At 35.7% G+C, this 23,375-nt stretch overlaps 1 protein-coding gene across 12 annotated transcripts in view; it reads right to left on the bottom strand.

Moving 5' to 3' along the window:
• The window catches only part of GTDC1 (glycosyltransferase like domain containing 1), a 397,164-nt gene that overhangs the window by 206,309 nt on the left and 167,480 nt on the right, over positions 1–23,375 (bottom strand). For all 12 annotated transcript variants that reach the window (XR_006888267.1, XR_006888266.1, XM_046658957.1 and 9 more), the window contains one exon: positions 3,022–3,189. Coding sequence is in view for 10 of the 12 variants with exons in the window: in XM_046658957.1 (XP_046514913.1) it covers positions 3,022–3,189 (168 nt within the window). In the remaining 2 variants the exon portion in view is untranslated. The remainder of the gene's footprint in view (positions 1–3,021; positions 3,190–23,375) is intronic.

Consider the following 23,375-nt stretch of genomic DNA (forward strand, 5'->3'; position numbering starts at 1 on the left):
TGTAAAGGGAAAGAATAAATTCAAATGATGAGCCCACATTAGCTCAGTTATTTTTTATGAGTCTAAGACCTCTATATTAATCAGAGTTTATACTGTACCTTGGGTTTGCAAAGGACTCTGCACTTCTGTCAGTATTTATCAAGACGCCTCTAACAGATAAGTTAGCTTCATTAGTATTATATCATGGGAAGTTACATTGTTGGCATCAGGGAGGAAAGGAATTAAATGACTTAATGGGATCCTATGAGGCTTCAAACCAAAGTATATTTTGCCACAATGTCAGGAACTTTCCAAACTGTATTATCAAAAGCAGTAGGCATAGTAGGACCTTTTTCTTTGTGGCCCAATTACACACGTTGGGTTTCTATGTCAGTGATGTACATCAGTTTACACCACACTACTGAGAACAGAGCATCTGCCATACTTTTCACTATCTTCAAGGAAACTAATTCAAGTAAAGCTATTTCATACTAGAGCACACTTTCAAAATACATGGTTAAAACCTATTTCTTGTTTTAACTCTTGCTTCAAGAAACTGTCAGGTATTTTAAAGTTCTGGGACTATACAGGAAGGTTACACAAATAACTTATTCACTAATATATTATATTTGGAGTAGTCAGAGAAATAGAAGTAATTGGTGGAAATGGACCCAGAAAACCCTATCACTAGGTCTTATTGATCACGTAAAGGAATGTATTATAAAAGACTACAACACCATAGACCTTCAGAAGCAACAAAATAAATATAATGTTGGCTATTGCTTTTGATGAAAAGACAGTGTTCCTCTCCTTAGTATTTTTTAAAAATAAAAATAATCTAAAATACATAATTATAAGAAAATGTGAAAACAAAGTTTATGTGTCATAAATATGTCAGCAGTTTTCAGAATTGCCTATAACATTTTCTTGGAAACCAATGAATACAAATGATAACCATGGGTGAGCTGGGTAAAACCTGAATATGTAGTGTATTACCTTTATCAGTCAAAAAAACTGACAATAAAAATCGTTGTTTTGATTTTTTAAATGACCCTCCTCTCTTTAAGCAATGATTCAGTATCTCAGTGTCACTGGATCTCAATAAAATGCACACAAATGCTTTGATAAGAAGGTATACAAGATCAAATAGACAAAGCAGTTAGTTTTATTTCGCCCCAAAAAATGATAGATCAAGAAAACTGAAAAGAAGACACGTTAAGTCCATAAGACTGCAAAACACAAATAAGCAGAGCTTATAGAACAGGAATACCATAGAAAATCCTCACTTTAGTTTAATTCACACTTACTGAGACAAAGTTTCTATTATTAATACATACCGGAATGAAAAACTAACAAAAGGAATGTTGATTTCCCACCCCCATGCCTCCCCCGCAAATTGCTTTTCCATACAAGTATTTTTTCTAGTTTCGATCTAGTGCAAATTTGGGGGTAGAGGTGATTACAACATGGGTAATACAAAAGAATGTCACAGAAATGCTGACACAACACCAAGCAATAAGGAAACCAGTATAATAATATACCAAAAGTTGAAGGATGTTTTACAGCTAGTCTGTTTTGACCATATGTCACATATTGTAATAGCGACCCACAGGTCATAATATATAGTTAGGACATATGTTCATAAGTCAGAGGGTTAGTGAAACCTCTATTTAAGGTGAGTGCTTATGTCAGTCATCTCTAAAGTCCTTAACGGCCACACGGTCAAGAAAGAAATCTGACAGTGCCAACAAAAGCAGAAGTCAGCAAGAAAACTAAAGAAACATTTGAGGAAGCAGGAGTCATACTTTTCAAAGAGAATCTGAACAGGACTGCTTTCTGACACTCTTATTTTTCCTCTGGACAACCGTGAACCATTTTTTTCTCACTAAGAAGCCAACCGATGATCAAGTCCACTTCTTTCTCTCCAAGATTGTCCATCAGTTTACCCTCTTGAGAAGAGCAATACTGAAAAATCATGCACAAGCTTTTATAGTCTCATTCCCTACGAGCAAAAATAATCTTTTATGAAAAACAGACAAGGGGCGGTAAGATAAAACTTTTTTTAGATATTTGCCCTCATAGGGCATGCAACTCAACAGCTTACATTCTTAAAAACCCAGTCTATGCTAAATTAAAGATCCAAGATAGTTTATAGAAATGTGCTTTTCCATGCATTTCCTCCCTGATATGAGTGGGTATAACTTCCATTAACTTTAAAGCCACCCATAAAGGGAAAAATAGACTTAATTTTTTTTCCTCAGTTATTTCTCCAGGGTAATAAACACATACTATCTGAGGGAAAGAATGATGCTAATTCAAGAAATCAAAAGAATATTACAAATGTTTTCCATATTGATAAAGCACAAAATGATTTTATTTTTGTTTTTAAAACATATTTCCCTTCTCCGTTTCAATATAAAATAAAGTATTTTAATTTTATTATGAAATTTTAAAATGGTTGCTTTTTTATGAGACGTTTGGCGTGAAGCAGTTCCACTCTAGTTTGATGGTACTGCTACTTCACAATTGAAGCAGCTTGTAAAAATGATGATAGGAAAACATTTACAAAATGCTCAAAACACAGAAGTATTACCACATAGCTGCTTTGCTATGTCAACTAAACTATGGAATATACTTGCTGGAGTTGGGAGTCTGTTTAGACACGTCACCAATCCCAACTGCTAATAACTATTTAACAAGGTGAGTAAAATGTACCCAATCACCGCCAAACCGACTCCATTTGGCTGTTGCAGTTATATGAATAGGATCCAACAGAAAAGCCATTTCAGAGTTGTTATTAATTTCTTTCATTAACAAGCTTCAGGAGATACCCTTTGTTGAAGTAACAATAGAGAAGGACCATCACCTCTGAAATGTCATGGTATTTTAAGACTTTGCAATTTCAGAAAACTCAACGAGGGGAAAAAATAACAATACTACCACCACCTAAAGATTCATTTTCCATAGTTTTCTCCTACAAACAACCATCTATAAAGAAACAGGTGGCAAAGGTCTACATATATTGATATAATCTATACCTACCATGAGAGAATTTGGTTGTATCCATATTGGAAATCCCTCTCCTGACATTTCTTGACCGGATACACCAATTGGTTCTCGTGGAAGTAGAGAATCTTCTTCAATTTCCCAAGGTCAGGCCGAAGGGCAGCCAATTCAGTCAGGTTAAGCACTGAGCTTGCAAAGAGGAGCCTAGGAAACAAGGAAATTAGGGTTTACTGTCCCAAGCATGCTTGAAGGGGTCATTCTTCACCCTCTGCTCCTTTTCCCTCAGCCCAGCCCAAGAAAAACATATCCCCTATAGGGACACATCAATAGTTAAGCCTTAATACCATGTAGCAGCATTCTAAGTTTTGATCTCTTAAAAAGCAGCTGCTAAGAACTATAAAAGCTGGGAATTGCATTGGTCTTCTCAGCTCAGTTACTGAGAGATGCAAAATAAAAAAAAAGCTGGATGGATTTTATTGAAAAAGGCAAGAAAAGCTCTATCTGAAGGACAAATGGAACAAAGATAAGGCTGACTGGGGAATACTCTGCTTGCCAGTTTCATTACACTTTACTTCTTTATGCAACCAACTACTGAAATTCAATATACAAGCAGGAATGGCACATGTTCATGTTATGACATAAACCCTTTTGATTTATGCAGTAGATTTATCTAGTGTGGTCTTTTTCTCCTGGCATGTTTTCTCACTGTCCCTCCCCTCTCCTTTTTTAACTATTCTGCAATATTTATGTTTTTTTAATGTTTTCTTCTCCACTACTGGGCTGCTAATGGCACCAGATATACAATCTATAAAATCCCTTATATAAAACATAAATATAAAAAAAATGAAGAAAGGCTGATTCCTTCCCCTTAAGGGAAAAAAGGAAACTGAAAGCTTACTTAGCCATGTTTATAAATGAAACAATGTCTATTTATTCACTCATTCCACAAACATTTATTAAATGCCTACTTTTGCCAATGTCTAACCAGGAAGAACAGAAAAGATCAACAAGACAGCCCACCAGAATGAGTGCTGCCTGTAATAATGACATATACAAAATATTAGAGGAACAAACAGAATGGAGTAATAACTGCCTGAGACAACCTAGAAATGTTTCACTAACAAGGTACCTATCACTTACGGACACAAAGGAGGGACAAATTACAGTCCCTGAGCAGCTGAGAACATTCAGTTGGCACAATTTTGATGGATGCCACCTTTATAACATAATGTAGAATCATTTGACCCTTACAGCTTTAATTCCCATTCTAAAAAATAAGGTTCAAGAAGGTTAAGAGTTTTTTCTAGACTCACACTGGTAGAAAGTGGCAAAACAGGGATTCCTGGTCTTCTAAGCCTGAAGTGCTTTCCATTGAACTACGGATATGAATTGCTTGTGGACCACTTACACTGCAAATGCTTTTTTCTGTACTTAATAAATACAAAAGATAATCCTTGTTATTACCATGATTACAACTACTATAAATTCTCCCAGGCTGACAAGCCAAATGGCTAACTTCAGGTGTTTATATGATCTGCAGCACTAGCCTTTCATATAAGAAGAATGATTACATAATAAGTGAATCTATCATAAATAGGAATTCAAGTGTCTTCTTCACAGGCTAAAAAGGGTACATAAGACCAAAAAGCAGTGATCGCTCTTTAAACCCATACTGCTGTATTAATGTCATGGTTTATTGCTTTAAAGTAAAAAAATCTTACCAAGGAGATGCACTCATTTTTTAAATTGTCTATTTGTGCCCAACTAAAGCAAATAGAAAAATTATGGTCAGATAATGCCCCGTTTCGTCCAAAGATATTCCCACCACTATGAAGTATAAGCCTTTCTAAAACTAAGATAGAAAATTCTGAAATATGAAGATTTTGTTTATCTACAAATCTGATCCTTAGTAGAGAGAAAAACAAAATATTAATCTCAATCAATCACTATTCCTTTTAAAAGAAAATAGATGGCAACCTGTGGGTCTAGTTATTGAGTAATTCTCCTACTTCTCCCTCTATCCCCCCCGTCAACATACTACTGCAAGCAATGACTCATTCTTACTCAGTAAGACCTGAGCAAGCTCTATGTTTTTCACACACAAGGCAGATAAATTCATTAAATGCAGCCCCACCATATTACTTACTAATTACAAATGAGAAAAATGGTACCTTTATAAGAGAGAAATGTGGCAGACATCAACTTACTCAAGTGATTAAACTTAATATGATCAATAAGGGACAAAGTGATATAATGTGTTTTCCACTGTGATACAATGAGAAAGGTACAAATCACCAATGTAGTATTTCTGCTAAAAAGTGCCTGAATTGAATTTGTTCATGAAAAAAAATCAGACAAATATTCTGCAAAATAACTAAGCTGGATCGTCAATGTCAGGGGCCAGCCCTGTGGTGTAGGGGTGGAGTTTGCACACTCTATTTTGGTGAACGGTTTGGATCCTGGGTGAGGACCTTCGAACCGCTTGTCAGGTTATGCTGTGGCAGGTGTCCCACAAATGGGGTAGAGGAGGACGGGATGGATGTTAGCTCAGGGCCAATCTTCCTCAGCAAAAAAATTAGATTAAAGGAAAATGAAGAGACCCCAAAACGAAATACAATGTGTAATCCTTGATTGGATACTGGATAGGGGAAAAATGGCTTTAAAGGACATTACAAAGACAACAGGGAAACTGAATATGGACTGAATATAAGATTGTAAATTTTTATCAATCTTAAATTTTTTAAGTGTAATAATTTTATTCTAGTACTTAGGAAAATATCCTTAGTCTTAAGAGATACAGGTTGAATTATTTACGTGTAAAGTCTCATGATGTCTGCAACTACTTCTTAAATGTGTCAGTCAAAAGGCTAATGACAATAAATATTCATATGTATACAATTATATAGAAAGAAATAAAAAATGCAAAATGTTAACAATTGATTAATGTAACTGAAAGGTATATTGTAACTCATTGATCTAGTCTTGCAAATTGTGTTGTTATACATTTATAAAACTACAGATTTGGGGGACTATTCATTAGATGGCAGTAAGTAGAAGGGAAAACAATGCTACATATCATAAACAATAAACCTATCATATATGCATTTCTAGTCATAATCCAATTGCTAATTTTCTACATGAGAATTATTCTCAGGGTCGGCCATCTGTGGCAAACGTTCAAGCAAGGGGAGCCCTTCACTCTACTCCTACCACACACCTCCTCTCCTTAGCCTACGTACCAGCTGATTCGTAATCAAGGGATCCAAATCTAAAGTTGAGCCTTCCAAATAAAACCTCCCAAATGAAAGAATGAAATACATTCAGAAGTGAAATGGCAATGATTTTCATATTATTAACCATTTGGGACTGCCCACACCAACAGTTCCTTCAGTTTGTTCAATCATTAACAGGAAATTCATTTTATTTTTATAACTAACATTGAAATAGCCCTCACTACTTCTAAATTGTGGAAAGTATCTCCATCGTTAGTAAAACATTTCTCTTTGCTTTCCAATTTGTAATATGGTAGTTAAATTAGACAATAAACAATTCCTCAAATATTTAGCTCAAGGACACCCAAAAAGAAGTGACGAATATGCCTACAAAAGGAAATCAGGTAGAATTCATAGGCAATTTTTATTTTGCCCTCTTCCATCAATTAAAAAAAAATTTTAATAATACAATGAATGACATAACTCAATCAGCATCTAATCCCTAGGCTCCGGATGTTCATCATGCCTCAGGTGTTATTTAAGCAATAAATCCTAACAAGGTAAGCTTTATCATCCCACACTGCGGCTCTGGCAGGAAAGGGCACAAGGTGATAGCAAAAACCACTAGGAACAAGATAATTCCTGACAGCTGCTGCTTGAGCGCAAGTTAAATTGAACAGTTTATCTCAGCATGAAGATGTTATAAGGTTTTATGTTTAATATTTTTAAATTAACATAAAACTCAGAGAAAGCAGTTGGGCAATCTTTCACAAACATGACATACTACAATCACTGTATAAGCTGGATTAGTACTTATTACCATGCTACTACAGAATTAAGCTGTTTTTAGACCACCAAAGAGCTTTAAATTGCAACTTTTGTCTCTGTAAGAGAAACCTATATTTAAAATGTCTGCTAAATTCAAATTAACGGCTACATCATTAGCTTACTATCTCACCAAAAATATAAGTAAGCTGCTATTATAATCGTCTAACCAAAACGGCTCTGTGCTGCAAGCACATTAACACCATCCTAGGTATCCGGGATTGTATCGCCACACATTTCCACTGTTTTCAATGCACATTACATCTACAATCTGAATCATACGTGCCTAAGGAATCCAAAATAATTCAACACAATGAAATTCAAGGTTAGAGATTTTATTCTTTTCTGGCTCAGTTTGAAAAAACCAGTTGTTGCTCTTTTACCCTAGGCTCTTAATATATAAAAAGAGATGCTGAAACATACCTAAGCACTATAGGACTGCAACCTTTATGATCAGAATGCATATTTTTATATTTTAAATGGGATGGAAGGGAGGTAAAATGAGAAACAGAAGACAGGCATTCAATATCCCAACCACCATCACAAACAATCTAGTAATAATCTTTCATGGCCTAGGTCATCTCACTCCTGCCCTATGAAATCTTTTCAACCATCCCCCCATACAATTTATCACATAATGGTCATATAGTATACAATTTAACACAGACCCCAGTTTGGGTTGTGTTACTGATAATTAAATAATTCCTCACAGGGCTTCAGTAGGCCTTTGACAAAAGAGTAAATTGCATTCTTTCACCTCTGTCACTTTGCTCAATAACTAAACTCCTTGTCTAGATTCATGTTGCTCAGTCTCATTACCAAAGTCTTTGTTATTTTGTTATCTACCTCGAGTTCTTCCTTGTTATCTACTCTCCAGGATTCTAGATCTTATACTTTCTGTGATAGAGTATTTTCTGTGATGATGGAAATGTTACAGAACATTTACAGATGCTACAGAATGTTACAGATGTTACAGAACAGTACAGAATCTGTACTGTCCAACACAGTAATTACTAGTTACATATGGCTATTGAACACTTGAAATGTAGCTAGTGCAACTGAGGAATTAATTTTAAATTTAATTTGATTTGATTGATTTAAGTTTAAATTAAATACCCATACAGTAATGCCTACTGTATGGGAAAACACAGCTCTGGATGGACCAGCTTCCCTTAACCCAACACTCCACCCACGGTACCTAAATGCAATTCCTTACTTACTTGATTTTCTTATACAGACTCTTGAGCTGCTTGTAGTAACCTAATTTCTAAGTTCCTCCTGACTAGCTGAATTTCACCCACCAGGCTATTGAATTCTGGAATGGAGCTATTTTTTTTTTTCCTTCTGATAATTAGAAAACCTATGTTCATTACAAAAATGTTTTAAATACAAAAAATAGAAATTAAGGGAATATCACCCACAACCACCCCAAAAAGAGATAGCCACTATTGCATTCCAGTGCTCATTTAGTAAGTATATGTTGAGTGTCTATTATTTGCAAGGTACTAGGCTAAATGATGGAGATAAAATGGAAAATAAAGTAGCTGAGGCAAGAAGAAAATTGGCAGGTTAAGGAACTGAACGGAGACCAAGGAGGCTGAAGCAACTCCTTCAATGAGAAAGTAGCCAGAGAAGAGGCTGAGAAAGTCTATGGGCTTTTGTAAGACATGAAAAGAATTTGGGTTTCATGGTAACAGCAATGGAAAGAGACTGAAGGATTTTAAGTAGGGAAATGACAAAATTATATATGCATAGTGGGTATATTTACTTTCATTCTTTTCACTTTGTAACATGTATATATTATTATATAGTTTTCTTTGTCTGCTTTTAACACAACACTTAACATGTTGTTTTACTACAGTAAAAATTATTTCTAGGGGCCAGCCTGGTGGCGTAAGTGGTTAAGCTCACACATTCCACTTTGGGGGCCAAGGGTTCGCAGGTTTGGACCCCCGGCACGGACATAGCACTGCTCATCCAGCCACGCGGTAGCAGCATCCCACATAAAAAAATAGAGGAAGGTTGGCAACAGATGTTAGCTCAGGGCCAATCTTCCCCACACACAAAAAAATTATTTCTAAAACATACGATCAAAATATCTCCAACCAGGGCTTGATTTTTATATTCATATATCTAAAGTTTTAAAATTTTCTTTGTATAAACCCTTATGTTTATATTACACTTGTTTATGTATTTCATGAAATTTTTTTATTACTTCTTAATATTAGAAAACTTTAACTACCATATGGAAAACAGACTGGAAGGAATCATTCTGGAAGAAGGGAGAACAGCAAAGAGAAGAGAAAAGAAGTGACAGTGGCTTGGACTAAGATAACAGTGCTAGAGTTGATGAGAAGTGGCGTCACTGAGTTTGCTGATAGCTCTGTCAAGGTTTGCCGATGAACTGGATATGAGAAGTGAAAGAGAAGAGTGTTATCGTTTCCCTCACTTTATCACTTCTAAAGTGCACTGATAGTGTTTCAGTATACCAGGAGCTCAAGAATACAGACACTCATAAATACTACTAAACATTTCAAAAGTCTTTGGCTTAAATACATTTTTTTTAATTTGTAAAATCTATGAAGAAAGATAACTGACTTCTAATATTCATTAATCAGTGACATACAAAATCCATTTTAACAAAATACGCTTTGGTTGTCAGCTACTTCATCTTAATTAGAACATTTCTACTGCATATTTAAATGCTATGGATTTTCAAAAACCTTCAAGAACACGTGTAACAAAATGTTTCCACTTGCTAAAACAATAAAAAATACAAGATGGAGGTCTTATCTGAAGGAAAAGGAAACGTAGTCATTTAATTTCCTAGGTTCTTGTGCTGGGTAATTTACAGGCTGTTAAATAGAGTATCCAGTTTCCCAAAAGCTGTCTCATGGTGTAGCATCAATTAATCAGGCAGTTTTGCTTTTTTCCACCATGTAATGTTCCTTTCCTATGCTGATCACGACAGGCAAGAAAGCGTGACGTAAAGAACACTTGCTAGAAGGTTGGTAATAGAGGTCTGTAGGTAGGATCTGCCCCTGAGCACTATCTCCAACTGGTTTTTTAGCCTCTATCCACTCTGCAGTCATCAGCGCTCTGCCCTGCCTTCTGGATGCCTAAGGAGACAAATTAAATAATACCTGTTGAGCTTTGTTAGCTAAAGGTGTCACTTAAGTTCAGGTGTCTCTTAAATTGCCCCAGCAACCTCTCGAGTCTTTTAATTCTTGGTATCTGGCATAGTGCCTAATCCATAAAAGGCACTTAGTAATTATGTTTGTAACAAGAAAGGAAGAAACAGAAAGGGAGGATGAGCCTACTATAGAAAAAAAATATATAAATAAACTGAAATTTTTACTGCATACACAAATATTTTTTATGTTATTTTTGGGACTAGAATCCATTATTAAGAGTATTCTTCTAAGACACATGGTAATATGAACCACTCAGAACACTTCTAGATGTATCTGTTTCAGACAGTCTATCAATAAGTCAACAAATCAAAATATTGTCAAGTCTCCCGCTTTGACCAACTAAGAAGTACAAGATATCACCCCTGTTCCAAAAGAGCTCACAACAAAATTGGTGAAACAAGCCTTAAATACAGGAAACATTAAGTAACAAAAAAAAAGGTAAGTAACAACTCTGTCCTACACAAGAAATGTCACAAAGCAGTGTGAGACTGTGAATGGAGAGACACTAAGTGCTATATGGTTCAAAAGAAGAAGAGATAATTAAGAGCAGCGGAAAACCAGGAAGATTCAAGGTTATTGGGGGGTGGCAGGGGAGGCCTAGGTTATCTTCATATACTTTATTTCTTCTTCTTATCCTTAATTAACTGATTCGTGAATGCTCACTGGCTAAGAAAAACAGTAGTAAAATGAGAAGACAGGAATCACATAAGGTAGCACCATTCATCATCACTCTCAAAATAAGGTAAGTTGCTCTATACATATTCAAATACAGAAGAGGTAAAACCATAGCCCTCCATCATCAGTTTTTGAAAGAGAAATCCTTATATTCTCCATAATATTCTAATGTTAATAATATTCTAAAAGAATAGAGAACCACGCATTATGCAAGGTTTTTTACATATGTCATCTCATTTAATCATCACCCTAAGTGATATGTCTTATTATCCCCATTTGACTGATTAAGAAATTAAAGCACACGAGGTTTGGTTCAATTCAAAGACAACAGCAGTTACTAAGAGGCAGAGATGAGTTTCAAATTCAAGATGATCTGGACCCAAGCCTCTTTTTTCAGTTATTTCACAGTGATTTTGAATCATCTAAGATTAGAATGTGATTCAACATTTTCTTGTTAACTGCACTTCTTATTATAGTCTATATTTGAGAAATAAAAGAATATAAATGGTATAAAGAAGAACTGTACTAACCTGAATAGACTTATTTCATCCCTTCATTCATCACATATTTCCTTAGTGATGACACTGGTAGACAAATTGTGGGAAGGTAATGACCATCAATGAAGGATCTCCTGCAGAGATGTAATCTATTCAGCATCCTAAATAACATGAAGGAGTCAGCCTACTGAAATAACAAGGAGTGGTCAGGGCAGTGGGATACAGAGAAGTGGCTGATATCAAGAACAATGAAGGAAACAGAAATGTTTGGCTTGGTTATTGGGAGGAAGAGAACTTAGTGACTCAAAGGTTTCTAACTTGCATAATCAAATAGGTAGTGGTAACTCCTTAATACAAGAGGAGAAAACAAATCAGGGATTGGGGAAGAGGAGAAATAAAGGGATAGATTTTAGCAATGTTAAATACAAATGGAGTGCCCAGTAGGTAACTAAAGATAACAGATAATAGACTATTGAAAAAAAATTGCATTGGAGATTTAGTTAAACTAAGGGGCCTGGTCACCAAACGTGTCAGTTAAAAATATGGGTTCTGCTTTGTTATATAATTTTACATATCTGTTCTACATGTTCTCCAATATTTCATATGTTATCTTGTTTTCTCTCATTAAAGCATATATTCCTTGATGAGATAAATTAGATCTGGTGTTCTTTTCTTTAGTATCCTATAGTTTCCTTAACATGGCAGATACCACTCTGGATTTTAAGTTTTCTTAGTCCAGGCCTTACGTCTTCCTTGTTCACTGTTCTATCCCAGGTGCTCAATAAATGTTCAAATAAGTGAATGAATAAGTCATTCATTCTCTCAATGACACTGAGAAAATAAAACTGTTGATTCTCTGTTTATAGTAAAGTGTTCGATATATTTATGCCTACAAATTAAAACACAAGCTGGGAAGCATTTCGTGCCCCCAAAAGAAAGCATTTATCTTCTTATTTGAGCACCCAACACAATTCTAGAAAGTGTTATTTGATGTCATTTTTGATCGAGCCCATTACTTTTCCTTAGGGTCCCTAATAATATGTCAGGCACTGTTCTCTGTTTCACCATCCTAATATATCTAGTACTCAAGATATGATCCAAAGAAAAGGAACTCCTGGGGAAAGGTAGGTGTCAACCTGGTACAAAGATCAGGAATGTACAATACCATGATAATAATTTCTGTCATCTGCAGGGATTCATGATCATCAGCCTTGAAGAAGTGATTCAATTAACATGCAAAACACATCTAACTTGCTGAGTGTGCTGGGAACACTTCATATGGTGTTTTATCTCCATAAACTAATATAATTAGTGTGTGAAATATTTATAATTCACCTCATGATTAATCTATCGTGGAAGACTATTCCTTAACAGCAGCATATCATTTTACATTGGAATGTTCTTTGCCCTTTAGTTCATGCCACTCATGAGTCCCTGGAGTTCATTTCTAAATATTACAAAGTTGGAAGATCGGAGACCCAAGGTAATAAATATAACTCCTATCATTACTTCAACCCAACTCTACTAGTGTTGTCTAAGATTATATACACTTAAGAACACACTGACCAGTCAAGTGAGAAGACTATTGCTCAAATAGATACAGGAAGCTCAGTTCAAGCACAAGCTTGAGAAACAAACCATACAGGCAAGCACAGAGTGCTTTTTAGATATTACCATCATGTAGGCTTGAATATTATGACACATGAATAGTTGAAACAATCATAACAACAACAGTAATAACAATAATATCTGCGTACTGGTATACCAACTAAACTATTCCTGACAACCACAGAGAGAAAGGTATTTTGTGCCCAAATAATGAATAAGCTAACAAGGAAAAACATGGTAACTTGCTATTTTTACTGAGTCACATCTACTGCTAAAATTAACAAGCACAAAATAAAACACCTCCCAAATATTCAGTCTTTCTATAATCAGTCCTAAGATCTACATTTTTTGGTGCCTATGAGTATTTGTTTTAAATTTGCGTCCCAGAATCCTGTATTCTGTTGACTTGTTCTATCATTTGACTTGTGATATTTTGTTGTTATGCTGCTCATAGAGATTATTCCTGTGTTTTGATTATTTCTCCTATGTTTGTTTTGGCAAGTCCAAGACAGTTCTTTGAAATCTTTCCTGGATTTGGTGCTTAATGTGCCATTTGGAGAAATACCTCCCCACAAATAATTTATTTAGTATCCCCATGTTTTGCTATCTTATATATTACTTTGATTATAAGAGTATGACTAGATAATTAATTACAAAAGTCAAAGCCAGAAGAGCATACTGTACACAGTAGGCACTCAAAAAGTGTTTGGGAGAGTGAAATGTCAAATAATGTAGTGCACCTGCAATAGAAAAAGAATTTGAAGGTGTGAGTCCCAGGACTGTGTCCTGGTCTTTTATACTTTTATTTTAAAGATAAGACTTTTTATAAAAGCATTGATTTGCTAATCCTGTGTTTCTTTCTCACCAAGCCAACAATATGAAAATTCTAAGATTATGTTTCCCTGTCTATATCATAGTGAGGGAAACATTTGAAAGCTGTCTTTTTAAATATCAAAACTTCCTATTTTAATAGCATAAAATGAAAATGAAAACATCTTCTACATGGTTAAGTTTCACAAGTAAAAAACAATTTTAATATGCTTCCCTTGATCACAATTTAAATAACTGCCCTCTTTTTTTTTTTTCTTAAGTAACTAATATATACATGGGTACAGGGGAAAAGGTGAAAAGTAGAAAACACTATATAAAGAATATTGTTAAGATTATCTACAAATGAAGTATTGAGGTCATTCAATACAACCTACGTTACATGGGAACTTTCTTAGACGCAGTCTCACCTACCATACTACACTATATGTGGAACTCATCAAATACTACAAGTAGAAGGAACTTAAAATGTCCTAGGCCACACTTTTCTTACCAGATGACTGAGGAGCACAAAGTGAAGTCAGCTGCCCAGGGTTAGCCAGTTAGAGGCAAAGCTGAGACCAGTATAAGTCAATAATAGAAAGGAAGTCACAGGTGTTGCTTGTGAGCCTGCCTCCTAATTCCAATAGTGGGAGCAGCGTCAAGTTCAACTTTGACATGAAAATAGTCTCCATTTAGGTGGGTAAAAAGCCCATTCACTGAGGGGAAGAAAAAAAGCAGGAAACCTTTTTTGACCATATTTTGCCCTTTCTCTCCACATAATATAGACAAAAATACTTAAACATGGGTATAAATATGCACCAAAGACTCACTACAGATATCGACCTGAGTCTCATCGTGATTTGACTTTTCCATTGCCTACATCTCAGGGTCACATGCCATAGGTCACATAAAAGCCATCCAAAGCCTCTCTCTGCCATGTAAGACACATACACATAAGCCACAACATGAAGCATCCCTTCTGAGTTAGTCCTTTCCTTTCCTCTACTTGTAAGTAACAGTGGTCTGGGAACGTCAGGAAATACACAGAATGCCATGAGAGAAGCAAGCAGGGAATCTCAGACTTGGCTCAGAGAAGCCAGAAAGTCTTTAAAGGAGAAAACGCTTGAGAAGAACATCAAAAGATGAGAATTTCCAGTTCAACATGTGTTAAGGGAAGGAATTGGAAAGGGAGGAGAATCTGAGCTTCTGCTAATACTGCAGAGGAAAAGCAAATAGCTAGGACCGTAAATATCCACATTCTGTTCAATTAAGCAGATATTCAGCATATTTTATACGTCTCGGATATATATATATATATTTATATATAGTAGAAAAGGGATAAAAAGATAAGATAGACTTGACTCTTGCTCTTCATCTTTGCATTTTGGCAACTGAGATATAAACAAAGGGCTGAAATTACGTGAGAGTTAACATTTAATTAAATATTTTAAATAACTTTGTTTTAATCCCCAAATTCATATAGACTGCTACTTTTACTCATTAGGGTGATGCCAACTCATTGCAAATGAATTTCAAGATAAATTGCTCCCTTACTAAGCTCCTAAAGTTAAATACACTGAGATGGGACATTCTAATAACTTTCTGTAATAACTGCTTGTCTTGAAAGACACTTTCAAAGAAACGTTAGTATTTTACCATGCCATAGGAATCAGTAACAAGGCGAGATTCTCCCAAGAATATTCCAACAGTCCTTGAAAAACTAAGACTGTCACAAAACCTGAGCATCTGGCAACTCTGCCACCATGAAGTATCCATATGGAAGAGACCAAAATGTGTCAAAGTACCCCAAACGATTTTGGATAGTGTAGAAGATAGAATAAATAATTCAGTATCGTCAACACTTTCAACAGCAGGTAGTGGATATGCTACCTGCTTCTATAATGTGCCAGAATGTAACATAAGTGTGTGAGGCTGTGTGTGTATGTGTGTGTGAGAGAAAGACAGAGAGAATATGAGTACACATGAGGCTAAAAACTATTTTTATATAGAAATATTCCTTAGGTAGTTCTCTTTGTAGGGACATCAGATCTCTATAAATATAGGTTTATAGATATAGAGAAGAAAAAAAATGGACTCAATGAAAACTTATTTTTAAGATAAACATAGCAACAAATATATTACTTCAGAGTCAAAAAACTGTATTAACTTAACATTATGGTTAAAATTGTATGTGCAAAAAAAAGTCAGAAAATTCAAAATTATGGTTCCCTCAACAACCATAACTGTGTCCTCATGCATATATGAGTATTTTGCATTACTGTAATGATGATACATTTCAACCTTAATATCAGTTTATGCAATGTGACTGAATTAGGATTCTTTTGGGAACTATAACTTTGAATTTCTGGACTTTTGTGAATGCAAAATCTTAACCATAAAATTACATTAATATAGGGTGGGGTTTTGCATTTTATTTTCTGACATTTAAAAAAACAATAAAGAATGAATGGTTGACAACATTCAAGTAGTAAAAGATTGGCTGATTTGTAATAATACAAAGAGAATTTGATACAGACCCTAATATCTTAAAATAGGCATATACAAACTACAAACAAAAAGAAATGTCCCTCTGAAGGCGAATCAAAGATAAGAACAGGCAAGATGTCTTTTCAGGAATGAGTAAATTTACTTGTTCTATAAAATGTTAGTTTCTGATTAGGAGGTACTTTCATTCAACTACATTTCAACATAAATATAAATAGCAATGCCTGAAATAATTCTCTCACTTCATATTCCTGCATCTTATCAAGAAAAAAAATACTATTAAAATGGTGCCCCACATTTTCAAGAATAAACCCAGTTGGGAGCCATTTGTCCTTCCTGTATGTGTAACATGGCAGGACGTAACCTATAAAATGAAGTTGTATTACTATCATCAACTACTTTTTGATCACAAGGCTGAGACGGATTCAAAATACGGTTCACAAAGAAACAGATACACAATGATCAAGTTAAGCTTAAGAATAAGGTAACTATTTTACATAATTACTTAGCTATTACACAACCACGGAGCAGTTGAGAGGTGGATTAAAGAACAGTGATATACCGGGTTCAGGAGAGGAGAGACATATCACATTTGTTTAGGGAAAAATTACAAATACTTTCATGGAGGTGGCATTTTCAACTAGCCTCATAGAATCAGTACTTTTTCAACAAAGTGAACACATTGCAGACAGACAGAAGAGCCCATGGAAAGATCCGAAAGTAAAAGTGGTCAACATCCTTTCAGAGAACAAAGAGTTTGGCTAAAGATGAGGCTCATGGAGGAGGTGCAAAAGAAAAGCTGCAAATGCAGATTAAATATATATTGTAGAGGCAAGGCTGTCAAGTCTTAACTGCAATGGATAAGCAGTGGGGGGACAATGAAGTTTCATGAGCAAAGATGCTACACTTTTTAGGAGAAGAAAAACAAAAGGCCAAAATAATAAAACAAAAACAAAAACGCCACAGCAGCAGGATAGAAGACATAGTAGAAAAAGCAAAGACTGAAGACAGGGGGACCAGTTATGAGATTATTAGAATAATTCAGACAAGTTGCAATGAAGGCCTGAAGAAACGTGATAACAAGTAAGATCTAAAAGAAGATGGGATTAAAAGACACTTTCAAGATTTTGAGATATAGTGACTGTTGGAAAGATTGTGCCATTAATAAAACATAAAATCATGGGTGATGTCTGATGTAAGAAAAAGGAATGATTGAGTACTGTTTAGCAAATATTTACCAAGTTCCTGCAAAAAAAAAAAATAGAAATATGATCTTGAAGATACTGTTTACAGCAATAAAAACAATACTATTATTTATACCTGTGTAATTTACCAACGTGTGCCTCCCTGCTCTTTTTATCTTATGGCTTGGGAAGGTAATAGCATCAGTTGTACAAATAAGAACACGGAGGCAGGTAAGGATGACTTACCAAACCTCATACAGGTATGAAGTGGCAAAGTCAGTCTGGAGACACAGATTTTGGAATCTTTGTATAGAAGTCATTTTGAAATTATAAGTAAGATCATCAAAAAAATGTGGAAATAAAAGATGAGTTGTGTGCAGAACCACAGGGAAACCCTAAGACTGTAGAGCAGTGATTATTCAATGAGCAAGAGATGACCAAGATGCCTAGCAAAGTGTTACAGAGCCTGGCACTCAACATATACTCAATAAACCTCTCTCATATCAACAGCTAAAGAGAAGATAGCACTAAACAGGGTCTTTGTATCTGTGGTGGATGGTAGTAGGTCTCAATCTTTTTTAAAGCAACCAATTTTCTCAAAGGAGTTTTTACACAGAACTCTGAGATACAAAATACTCGAGTAAAGCAGGAGTATATGGTCTGGAACTTCACCTAACTTGAACTCTTTTCCCTTCCTTTCACAATCCTTCCTTTGCACGTACATAGCAACCCCTAAGACAAAACCATGCAACCGAGAGAAAATGCTGGAAATCCTCTAACTTAGTCATAAAGGTGACGTGATGTGGGACCTCTGAGTATGGTGTGAAAGAACTACAGGTAACACTTGATCTGAACAGAACAAACTGAAATCAGGTATACCAGCCTGTCCAGACTTGATTCTTAACTAAATTCTCCATTGCAAAGTTATTCCACTAGCTGGGATCCTTCATTATTTATTTCATGGATTTCTCCATGGCCAACAGCTTTCTTGGATTATGACCCATGTCATCAGATCACTTGGACGTCACAACTGTATACCATGGAAATGGCACTAAATGTGCCATTGAGTCAACTGCCTGCAGCTGTCTTGCTCCAGTAACCTGTCACAGAACCTCCCCACTTACTGCATCTTCTAAGTAGCTGGCCATGCCACATGATTCCACATATAAGTCAGAAAGAATAAAAATGACATAATGTCAGGAGGTTGAAATTATAGAAGAGAATGCCCAAATTTGATCTCTTAGAGGAAAGGAGCTGTGTATTCTAATCATGTTACTTATATGGCCAATTACATATGACAAAGAAGGAAATGATCTGAATATCCCTAGAGTTGAAAAAAATGAAAGAATTATTGAACCCTTTTTAACAGCAGACTTGCAATGTTGTTGCCTTTTTATACAAATTGTAAATGAAAAATTCAGTCCAATTGGATAGTAGAAACAGTAATCATTATAAAAAACATCCAGCCCAATCAAGTAGTAAAAACAGTAATCATTATAAGATTTTATTATGGCAGTAACTTTATACAAATATGAAATAATATATAAAGAAAATCATAAGCTGATTCTTGGATAATTTATTCAAGGAGTAAGTTATGAAAATTCATCAATAAATAGAATACATGAGGCAACTCAAAGATAGCTCACCGTAGATTCTACTTATGCAACTCCAATTTTAATTTAGTCTGTATTGATGAACTCTTTTATTTCATGTGTCATAGTTATGTCAAATTTAGCCACAATATGCACCGCATACACAGTACAAAGATGTCTGGACATGACATAGACAGTTGTACCTTTTGCTTCAAGTGATAAATAGTTCACTTGAAAAGAAGGATCTGAATAGATACAACAAAAATCAGTGAATAAACTTTTTAAATAGTAACTGTATGCAATAAAATTTTTCTCTTACTTCCTTCATTTTACATGTAATTTGTCTTTGAGAGAAGCCATGCTGACAGTGTCCCGGGTAGTCTCAGCCCTCTGCAGAAGAGGCCAGCAAGGAAAGAGAAGAGAGACAGGCAGAGGCCTGGTCCCAAGGCAGAGTACACAAAAGAAACAGAACCACCTGTAGCACCTGTCATCGATAAGACAGTGGGCCCAAGGAACTGGGTCCAAGGGCATGACTTGGACAAGACATAGGTTGACTTCAATAAATAAAGCAGAAAAGTAAAGATTCCAAGGAGAAGTCTCATTCAGAATTCAGGAGACAACCCTGGAAAACCCTGTACAGGTGTCAGACACCAAGTCTGACCACAAATACGCAGGGGATAAAACTGGCAGGAACTAAGAAAGGGTAACAAAGGCCCAGAAGGGGCCTGCCGGATGAAGGAGAATAACTGGCGGAAAGGGGGACCAAGGAGACGAACCTGGCCAAGTCAGCTAAAACTGGCAATGGAAGGATGAGGAGAGACAAGGGGAAAAGCAGCAAAGTGACGGCCTACGGCTGATCCCATGGCAACTGACAACACAGGGACTTGCGGGGTGGAGGGTCAGCTGAGACAAAGCAGGAGGGCAACTGCATCCAAGGTCTGGGATGGATAAAACTAACTCCAAGTCACATCAATCAGTGAGTCTAAGGCTAAAGATGTATCTGCTGTCTCAGGTAAGATTGGCTCAGGTACTGTGCAAGACTGAGCTGGCAGGCAGGGGGCATCAGTGGACCTGACTCTGCCCAGCTAAGGAAAGCCAAGGCCTGGAAAGGAGACAAGGGTGAAGAGAATAACACAAAGACTTTCTGAATCACATGAAGTGGTACAGACTACAAAGCAAACCCAGAATATGAAAATGTAGATTTATCCAAAAGACAAATTATTACTGTATTTATTTTTACAAAAACAAGGATCTTCAGTAATATTAAGACTATCATTAAAACTTCTTAAAGTATAAAATTATAAATGTACTATTATGGCAATAATGTAAGACTAGTTGCACAGAAAAAGACTATAAAGATGTAAGACTCTAAGGTGTAACAGCTGCTGAGCTTAAGGATTTTCATATTTTATCTCCAAATGTTATATTGTGTGATTATATATTACTTTTATAATAAAAAATTGAAAAATATCAATAAAACTTTTAATAGCAAGCATGCTTAGTACCTTTTGAATTATTTGATTAAAATAATTTCCACTTACATTTCTTGGGTAAAGAGCAAAGTATTTATATATGCTGCTACACATTGAAGTCCTTATAACATCTCTTAAAATTAGTAACCCCTACTCCTGATCTGTACATCATTATGAGGTAAACTAAACCCAAGGAGACAATTTAAATTTTTCACTTTTGAAATTTCCCTTTATTTTTAAATATATAAGGAATATGTGCTAATATCACCTTTACATACCAATAGCGAAAAATCAAAAGAATCATTGTGGTGTGCTGCAATGCAAATTATTTGGGAAACAGTGCCAGAGACTGCATGTTTTTAAGAGGCATGAATCATGTCATCTCCATATTTTGTAAAACTCCACAATGCACAGATAAACTGTTTACCAGTGGCATTCACTAGCATTCAAACTAGGAGTGTGGTTAAGAGCACAGACTCTGAAGGCAGACCACCTGAGTGTACCACGGACTCTCAAGGCACACTACCCAGGTCTACCATGGACTCTGAAAGTAGACTACCTGGATCTACCAGGGAATTTGAGAGCAGACTACCTGGGTCTACTGCGGAATCTGTGGGCAGACTACTGGGTCTACCATGGACTCTGAAGACAGACTACCCATTCCAGCTATTAGCTCTGTGATCTTGGGTCAGTTTGCTTACTCTCCATTTGCCTCAGTTTCCTCACGTGATAAATGGGGCTAATAACAGCACTCCTCTAACAGGGTGGGATGAGGATATGTAAAGTGCGTGGCACACTGTAAGCACTATATAAGCATTGGAGACTACCATTCTTATTGATCAATTCCATTTTTGGAACGAAATTCCAATTAAATGATGAATCGAAGTTCAAAATACTGCAATTCTGATGAGTTTCTTTACTCATCATTTTATAGTTTATATTCTCATTTTTTGTTTTCATCACAAGATGTCACTTACCAAAATTACCGGAAAACTGCCCTACAAATGAACAACATTAAACTTAATTACTCCTGCTCTTTAGGCATTAACCATTTTCCAGAGCCACTGCAGTTAAGTAAGTCCTACACTTCCTAGAATCTACTGAAACAACATTTTGTCAGTCTTCCTTCCAAACACAGTGTGTGATGATCCAATTTGGTTAAATTTTGGATTTCTGGCAATTGTAAGCTCATCTGGGAGTAATTTTTCTCCCAGATGACTTGTGCTTGAGCTGAGAGAGGAAAAATCAAATGCTTTTTATTGCCAAAATCATTATATGGACTGCTTTTGAAGTCTTCTGCAATGAATAGTGTCCTGTATACACTAGCCATTCAATTCTAAGAACTGCAAGTATATGGTCTATCAATTCAGTTCAAATGATATTTTGATATGCTACTTTGGTGCTAGCATTAAAATTTGGGGAGAAAATACAGGATGTTTTAAAAAGACTCTGGTTAGGTTCACACTTAAAATTTTTTTATTGTGTTTCAGGTCAGTTCAAAGTTAAGCAAATTAAACAAGGTTAAGTAGAGTTCATTTTAGATTTTGGTTCTTGGGTAGTTTGCTCAGTATACACAGTATATTCATATTGATTACGAACATGATGCTGATACTAAAGAGAATGTCCACTCTTAGACTTTCAGTGCCTCTTATACTCTAATGGCTCCCAGATTTGGGTTTCAAACCAAGACTTCTCACCCAACCTTCAGATATTCAACAGTCTGTTGGAAATGTTCACGTGGATAGCCCACTGGCACCTTAAATTCAAAAGGTCCAAAACAGAACTCATCATCTAATTCAACAAACATCTTCTTTTGCTGTATTTATCGTTGGAGCAGAAGATACAACCATCCACCAGACCAGAAATCTGGGAGTATTCTTTCACTTTGACTCACTCCCTCCAAATTTCCATAAATAACCTATTGATGAATCCTGTCCATTTTATTTCCTGAATATTTTTCAGATGTCTCTTCCATTTCATCTTTCTTCCCTTTTCCATAGTGAAGCCTGGTCTCCTGAAAAATCTACCTAACTAACCCTCCTAATTACAAGTCTGCCTTCCCAACAAGTTCATCATACACCTAGCTACAAGAGCCATGTATTGAGAATGCAATCCAGCCAGGTCACTCCCCTACATAAAACACAAGTCCCTTAAATTAGTATGTGCAATGTCAGCCTGCACTGGTCTCCACCTAGATCCACAAGCTCATCTCCTGCCCTGATCTATTTCACACTTAGAGTTTCAAGAATAATGAAATGATTATGGTTGCTTACACAAACCAGGTTACATTTTACCTCCATATCTTTGCTTATTGCTACCCAATTTGTATTGCATGCCACTGTCTCATGCTCTCTTCCTCCGATCAATCTACTAATTCTTTTGCATCATTTAAGAATCAATTGTCATCATCCCTCACAGAAGGCTTCCTAGATGCTTCCACTAACACTCAAGTTGGATTATGTACTCCTCTTCAGTGTTCCCATATCTTTGTACTTACCCAACTAGAATATAAATTTTTTATTATCTATTTTTAACTTATCAACAAAGATCTTGAAGGTGAGATTTTACTTGATTCGCTCACCTTTGTATTCCCAATTCTTGGTTGTTGATAGTTAGCATGTTGAGCAAATGAATGCTGTATGTATATATGTGAATATATATATATATTAAACCTTTGACTCCTTAACTTTGGTCACATTTTCACAGACCAAATTTTTATATGAACACAAATTAATCAAAGTGAACATACAGCACTTTATTGTGACAGCAATTGCTTGATACACAGAAGAGAAAAACCTAAAAATTTTCCATTATTT

The sequence above is a fragment of the Equus quagga genome, chromosome 4 (genome assembly GCF_021613505.1).
Source record: "Equus quagga isolate Etosha38 chromosome 4, UCLA_HA_Equagga_1.0, whole genome shotgun sequence".
Classification (NCBI taxonomy): Eukaryota; Metazoa; Chordata; class Mammalia; order Perissodactyla; family Equidae; genus Equus; species Equus quagga.